At 31.8% G+C, this 8,317-nt stretch overlaps 1 protein-coding gene across 2 annotated transcripts in view; it reads left to right on the forward strand.

The window, feature by feature from the left end:
- Positions 1-1,534: 1,534 nt before the first annotated feature.
- YL-1 (Vacuolar protein sorting-associated protein YL-1) overlaps positions 1,535-8,317 on the forward strand; it is a gene marked incomplete at its 3' end in the record, with an annotated part of 13,451 nt that continues 6,668 nt past the window's right edge. Inside the window, 5 exon segments of one of the 2 annotated variants that reach the window (XM_014426564.3) lie at positions 1,535-1,654; positions 1,983-2,127; positions 2,365-2,494; positions 5,791-5,899; positions 7,216-7,395. In XM_014426564.3, the coding sequence (XP_014282050.1) occupies positions 1,994-2,127; positions 2,365-2,494; positions 5,791-5,899; positions 7,216-7,395 (553 nt within the window). In that variant the 5' untranslated portion in view covers positions 1,535-1,654; positions 1,983-1,993. 2 annotated transcript variants of the gene reach the window in all.

An 8,317-nucleotide genomic window follows, 5' to 3' on the forward strand; every position in this document is an offset into this window, starting at 1 on the left:
TGTTACTCTAAATGTTGTTGTTATCTCTTTTGTTCTATAGCCCTGATGAAGACCTGAAACTCAGGTCGAAACGTCGGCATAAAATAAATAAATATAGTTTTATTTATTTATGTTGTTCTTTGCTGACCGCACCCCCCGACAAACTTCTCCTAAACATTATTAGGTTAGTTGTTGTTCGTTAGGGCTTTAGGGCGTAAAACCCCACGGTCATAATGCCCATATTTTTATAGGTATTATAATATAATTTTATAATATTGTTAGGTTAGTACTTATCTGGAGTGCTGGATGTATTTTACTGCAATCTGTCTAGATGTGGATTCCGCTACTTCTGCTCCAACCCTCTGTTCTCATCTTCTCTTCCTTCCTCCTTAGTTCAGCTGCTCTTTCAAACTGTATTGTTTGGATTCTCTATCCACTCTTTGTCCTAGCTTGTCCACTACTTCCGATCTCTACTCTTGAGTTTCTACCTAAGACTACTTTCAGTTCTTCCTCATTTCTCCAACCCGATTCCCCCAATAGTTTTCACTCCTCTTCCCTTTTGAATTCCATCCCAACCTTCTAATTGGATGTGCTTTTTTGAAGGAGGGAATCCGGAATTTTCCGGTGAAAAAACGTAGTTGGTCTTAAGTTTTTTGTTGTATGGGCACCTAGAACTTTGTTTGGGCTTAGCTTTAATTAGCTTTGCAGCCCAGCTAAAATCTCGGTCGGAACTCATGACTAGGTGTCCTTGCCATCACCAACGAACCCAAGGTTTCTCTATAACAAGATAAGCTACTTGAATGTAGGGCAGACGACGGAGATACAAATTACTAGTTGTATTGATTTGCTGATACTACTTTACATTGGTCTGTGGGAAATGTTTGTTGAATCAGCTAGTAAAATTGCAGTTTAAGAAAATTTGAATTGTTTTTCTATTCTGCTCTTTAACAAATTATGGGGACACAACTATATATTTCACTGCTTTATGACTTAACAAGAATAAAACGAATGTTTTCATAAATATACCAAAACTTTCTGCGTGAACCAGCAATACTAGAGAGTAAAGATCTAGGATTCTACAACACCACCTATTTTCTATTTAATGTACTAGGAAGATATATTTTGTCAAAAACCTTGAACAAAATTTGTACTGTATGTTGTTTAAATGAATGCTACATGCTGTTATTATAGGCGGATCCACATGTTGTCCGCTCGTCACGAATCGGAGGCTTGTACAAATGGTCGGTAAACAAAGAGCGGACCATCCACATGTCAGTATTATTCAGAGAGGCAAGCATGGCGGACGTACAAGAGGTTTCAGCTATTGCATTGGGATTATATTATTTTTATAACAAAAAAAGAAAATGAAAGGAAATTATATATAAATAAATAAGATTAAATATAAAACTTCATAAAAAGTACCAACAAACACCTTTAATCTCCTAACAGCTCTCAGTTGCAACTAGACAAAGAACAATGGTGGAGATGCTACACGAGCGCTCTCACGAACCCCTTTGATCTGTGTCCAAAAAACCGACTCACGACAGATATGCAAAGAGCTTAGGCCAACTCGTACAAGCCACCTATCCACATGCGCGCGCATGTCGGAGTTCGCCATGGCTTGGCCAACATGTAGAGGCCACTTAATAATATTTATATTTGTTATGTTGTAATGGTAATACTTTTACAAAAAGATATTTGAAAATAGATCTTTTGTACACTAAAATATTTCTTTCTTTATCTTTGTTTTAAATTAAAATAAGTGTTGAATTTATACATGATTAAGACTTTTAGTAAATTTGATTTAAATTATTGAAAACTGAATTAATTTGGAAATGGTCTTGCTCTGGTTCAGCAGAATCTAATGTAGACTTAATCATTTCTCCTTGTCTTAGAGCATGTAACCTTATTCACTAATTGTTTATCTGTGCTTTGTTTATAATATTGTGCTTACCAAACGCTGTTCACTTGTCTTACACTTCTGGTATCTTTTGTTTCTCAAGCATTTTAGACAATGGCTGCTAACAGGGATAGAAGATCCAATGCTGGCAATAAATTGGCTAAACTACTTAATGAAGAAGAGGAAGATGATTTTTATAAAACAACGTATGGAGGATTCAATGAAGTAGAGGATGATGATGATTACAAGTGAGTGATTATTACAATATTAGTTGTAAGTTTTGCTTTGTGAAGGCATAGCTATTCATTTAATAAAGATAAACCTTAAAAAATTTAAGAGTTATTGTCGTTCTTGCCCAAACTTTCCTCTGAGATATTTGATTTTGCAGGGTGACAAAATTAATAATATTTTTGAAATACTTTGTATGCACTCTTTCTGTTTATATTTATTAGTTGTTTTGACATTTCTGATTTTCCAATTTTCAGATCAGAAGTGGAAGCAGAAGATGTTGTTGATTCCGATTTCAGCATAGATGAAAATGATGAAGTTGTTTCTGATCAAGAGGATGAGAGTGGGAAACGACAGAGGAAAGCAGTTGTAACAAAGGCATATAAGGTAGATCATAGTGAAGCTACAAATAAAAATATAAATACAGTATTTGGGAGTTTCTTTTTTCTCACATCTTTAATAATAATTACGTTTCATTTGAAAGTATTGTTTTACCTAATTTCGGTACCTTAGAATCTTATCATCGATTTGATAATGGGTTTTTTTTTTTTTCAGTTTGAATGTTTCCTTCACTGATGTAGGATTATTTTACTTTTATGTTATGAATAGTATTGTTGAAATTTTTGATTATGTTTTATGATTAACCCTGAAACAAGTTAAAACATAGTTGTAAAGCTCTTTATTTTAAATGTATTGCATACCCAGAATGAAAGAAGCTAAACTCAAAATTTCTAACATATACTTTTTATTTGTTGAACTTAACTTGTAGACGTCTGAAACAGAAACCAGCCTTCAAATGTCAGACCAAAACAATAGGCACTACAACTTTCATTCATCTATTATTTTAACATACATTACTTCTCGAACTATCCTAGAGGTTTTGTGATAATCAGTCAACAATTTGTTTTTCTTTATATCTTTTAGTAGAAGCACTATAGAATAGCTGATGATTATTTATTGTGCCTTAGCTCATATATTATTTAAAATTGATTATTTTCCACTTGAACTCTTGAAAAAGAGAAAAGTAAGATACTTCATATGATTTGTTCATTTAGCAATCAATTAACATTATTGCAATGAAGTCCAAACATCCACCAGAATCAGGATTATGGAATTTTTCATACCTTCTAATGATTAAACATTATTTTTAGAATACTATAAAAATCTCAATTTTTGATTAGTTTAGTGATAAAAGTTGGCTGATACATATTTGAATCATCAAGTTTTTTTGTTTATTTTTGAGGGAAAGTAAATGTTTTTCTCTGGTCAATTACAAAGGTTGATTATTGAAAATAATAAACCGAAACATGTGTTCAAAGTCCGATATTTTGTATCTTTCTTCTTAAGGTCCGATTTAATTTTTTTTTTTTTTCTTGGTTTTTTGGTTACATTTCAAATGATCATAACACAATTGAGCATTAAATGTATACTTTTGGTTCAATACACTAACAAAATTTGTTTTCTGCTTTCTCTTGGAGACTTAATTTATCTACAAATAGTTTAAGGGTTTCATTAGACAAATTTCATCAAAATTGTTTGTTGTAATATATTGAAAACACGTTTTTTGGCATTGCACACAATGTATGAGTATCATAGCTCTGTCTCTTAAGTTGTATTTTCCTCTTATTTTCGTTTGGAAAAATAATGTAAAGTGATTTAAATGTTTCATTGGCACATAATACCATCAAAATAATTACAGGGAGAAAATAAATAAAGTTGAGATACACAAAATGGATTTCTTGAAAACTAACTAAATTCACCTAAAAATTTTTAAACCCTCTAACCCAGTTTTGAGGGGCTTTAGAGATGTGAAAGAGAATAAAGTTGCCTACAATTGTTATTAGAATATCAAAGTGGGGAAAAAGTTGAGACTTTCAATATGCCCTTCTCTGATACCAACTCAATATACATAAAAAATGTCAACCCTTTAACTCCATTTGTAATGACTGTGAAAGTATTCAAAACAAAAGACCTTTAAAATAATGAATTTCAGCGCTTTTGTTTCAAGATAGATGGGATTTATTCATTATTTGAGTTTTTATGGTCCAATTGGGATGAAAAGTCCAGATCTATTAGTGGACACAATCCAATGCTTTTTCTATGTGTGGGATTAGTCTGTTATAAACGGTTGTACTTGATTGGAAACCAGCTGTTCCCACATGGTTGAGTGTTTTATATTTTATTGGTTGGCCAGGCTATAAGATGAGAATATAATGGCAATTTAAAAAAATAACTGAAGGGACTGCTGACTGATTACATTTTTTCCTCTACTTAAGATGGCTGAGGAGAGTCTAGTGACCATGCTTGCAGAATCAATTTATGGTCCCATGAAATTATTTAGACTTTCCAACTCAGTTTCGGCAGTAACCTCAAGTTAACTCCTGGGTTGTTGGGAAATATCATTTTCCTGTTTAATTACCTATTCCAGTATGTAGTTGAGGGAATTAAAATTACATACTGTTTAGTATTTATAGTTATGGTGTTGTTTTTCATTCCATGCCATTTTCCTATACTAAAACTTCTACTAACATTGGATCTAAATGTTTGAGCTGTGATAGTTTAATTAACTCCAAATGAATTATTTGTGGCAGAGGGAGGTGGTGGCCCCATCGCCCGGTCATAGTACCGCAGAAGCCACTGTTCCTCCTGGTTGGGAGAACAGTACACTGACGCTCATACTTTTACACAGATTACAGCACACTACATTCACCTTCCACACTATAGACCAACGTCAATGACAGTACATACCCTAGGATCACCTTCCCTAGGTAGCCACCCCGGATGGGGAAGCGTGTTAGGAAGCTGAGGAGGCAATTCCTCCACCTGACTCGGGGGAGTGGACCAATACCCTATCCACCTTATCACAGAAAACAGAACAAAAAGAGCTGGGTTGTTTTTACGGAACTCGACACGGCGTGGAAAAAGGTTTTTTTGACTGAGGAAGACCACGCATTTCCTGGAAGGTAAGTTTTAAGAAGGCGTTCAGGAGAAGGGAGATGGTCCAATAGGGAGATATTTGGTCCAGACTCTGCAAATTGTAATCCCACACTGTGCAAGCAGTAAAGAGAGTAAAATGATTATGATGATGATGAATTATTTCTTTAACTAAATGGAGCTGAGAACTATTTATGTATGCTAGATTTTTTTTTTATTGTACAAAAGGAGAACCTAATAAATTTTTTGAGCTTTAGAATTTTCCTACCATTGTACTATGACTGTTGTGTGCAAGAGTCTTAGGAGAATGGTAGGAAAATTGTTGGGTATAAAAAATAAAATTTTTGTTACAAATTTATTTAAAACTTATCTATTCCATGCTCATGGAATAACTAAATTATAATTGAAGGGGTTGTCCTGAAAACCTATTAAGTCAAAATATATTACTTTTTAGAAATAAATTTTTAAAAAAGAAGCTATATTTTTCTATTACAAAATTAGATTAATTTATTTGATCAGATTTTAATGATTTTCGAAAAAAAAAATTCCTGTCTTGATTTTTATGAAGACTGCAATCAAAAATATATACCTTGTCTGAAAGGTGGCAATGTGGGCCATTGTATAAATGACAATTTTTAACTTGACTAATCTTTGTTATTAATCTTAAGATTTTAATCATTCATTTATTCATTGTTAAAATATTTCTTTATTATATCTAAGCTTGAATTATATTGGTATTTATTTTATAGGATCCTAAGTCAGTTAAAAGAAAGGCAGAACCTATCAGAAGGAAGGATGCCCGGCCACCTAAAAGACAAAGAAGATCAACAGATACACCAAAAACTATTCTTCCTTCAGGTGATAAAACATAAATATGCTCAATATTTCTTTATGAAATCTTTATACTAATTGAATCATATATTGTTGTTAAGGCTGTATACAGAATGAAAATGCTATATTTTGGGGGATGAATTAGTTTTTCAAAATCTCAAGTAAGGAGGGGGAGGGGAGAGATAGTATTTTTCTCTTAATTGTGCTGAATTTTACCGAACTGAATATAATACCGAACTTTTTCTCTATCAACTTAATTATCAGCCCATCATAATTAGTCATAAACTATTTAGAAATCTGGGAGGTTTGTGTTATAGGCCTTCAGGATATATACGGTCTCTGCTGTTTTTCATGACCCTCTAGGAGCCTGAAATAAAATTAATATAACAGTTTAAGCAGTTATATTTCATTATTATTAGTTATTACCATAAATTAACTTATCTCATCCATATTCTGTGAATTATAAAAAAATGCTTGAGTTTTTAAGATTAATAAGTAACTAATAGTGAACTAATTTGGCCTATTAATAAAGCAACTGTATTAAAGGTATACTGAATAAAATAAATTAAAATATAAAGTAATCTACAACAGCTTATGGGGCATGCTCATGACGAAATTGTCAGGAGACGCCAAACGTCTAAGGCTGGCTCTGCTAGTACTCTTCAGCTGTAGGACCATATTATAACCCAGTAGTTTTTCCTCTGAAAATATTAGATGTACTAATAATAGGCGCTTTAGCCCAATTTTGCTGTTTAACAATTTGTGTTATTTCAAAAACTCTAAATATATTGTTTTAAAATACAGGTTTCAAAAACAGTTTATTTTAGGGCTATAAAATTAAGGTTTCCTCTGGAATTCCCTTACTCTAGTGTCTGCTTTGAATACTTTAAAATCTTCCTTGTCCCCTTTTGATGTACCGACTTGCTGCTGTTGGTTTGCAAGTGCCAATTTAAGAATCAAAATTTGGATCTCTTCTCTATGTCATTAATTTTCTTTTGATACCATGTTTGAATTGATCAAAAAGGAATCTATAATACTGAATTATTTATGTAGAGCATAAGGTATTGTAAAAAAATACCTTATTGTTTTATGTTTATTTTTCCTCATTAAATCCTGTATAAGGCTGTTTTTAATAATATTAGTAAAATTTGAATTAAGTTGATTAAATGATGGAATAATAGTCTTGTTCCAACAACCACTTTTGATTCTCATCAAACTGGCAACAAATTGGGGATACCGGTTTTGGAAAGGAAAAACCGTATGTGGTGCCTTCCAGTTTAACAACAGTCAAAAGTGGTTGTTGGAATAAATCTGATGTTTGATTAACTTTGTTTTTATTCCAGAACGGAAATCAATTCGAAAATCTACTGCTGTCAAGTCTGCAGCAACTGCTCAAAGACTAAAAGAACGTAATGCTGTAGGAAAGCGCCGGAAAATTAGGCATTATGATAATTGGAAACCAACACAAGAAGAATTATTAGAAGAGGCTAAAATTACTGAAGCTGAAAATTTGAAATCTCTTGGTATTTTTTCCTTATTAATGTTTTTTTTTATTTGCCTATTTGTCGACTTCAATCTCGACAGGTCTCATAGATTTTTTTTTCTTGATTCAATCATAGCCCTTGGTCCAGGTCATCTACCGTTTTAGATTGTAAGCTTCTGGCTTTGAATTGCTCTCTACATCCATATCGTAAATTGGAATTATTATTAAATGTTGAGTATAGTGATCATATTTGTAGATGCATATTATATTATTTCCAATAGGTATAAATTGAAATAATATAACCTTTTATATATATTTTTTTTTTATTGATTTGTAATTTGTTATAATCAAGCTTAGGATGGTGTTGATCTAATGGCTATAAGCCTTGTAAAAAAATAATGAAAAAACAAATTTTTTTAAAGTTAATTTTCTTTATTTTTGTTGATAATGTTTTGAAATAATCAATCAAGTACAGGTGTAGGCGATGGTTTGAATACTTTGAATGTGTCTGTAGTTGTTAGCCACCTATAGTATTATCAATAATTACTTTTTTATCAAAGGTTATGAATTGTCTCAAAAACCCCGTCTTTTCACATCTCAGTCACAATTTAATTTTTAAAAAATTTGATATTATCTTATTGAGTAAATGTGAACTTAGCAGATTCTTCTTTGAATGTGGAAAAATCTTTAAATTAAAATGACAATGATAAATTTCATATAAAGATTTTTTTTTAATTTAAACAAACTAAAACATTTCATGAATGGAATATGGTCCGGGTGCGGTAAAAAAAAAACTCAAAATTAAATTAAAATATTAAGAAAAATTAAAGGTTGTAAATAGTAAATGAAAAGGGTAATAGTGACAGATAGATAAGAGAAGAAATATTAAAGAGAGTACAAATAAAGAGATGAAAAAAGAAAAAAAATATACAAATCAAATGATGAGACAGAATGCATACCTG

This window comes from Halyomorpha halys, unplaced genomic scaffold (assembly GCF_000696795.3).
Source record: "Halyomorpha halys isolate HHAL.00 unplaced genomic scaffold, Hhal_1.1 Scaffold584.1, whole genome shotgun sequence".
Lineage (NCBI taxonomy): Eukaryota > Metazoa > Arthropoda > Insecta > Hemiptera > Pentatomidae > Halyomorpha > Halyomorpha halys.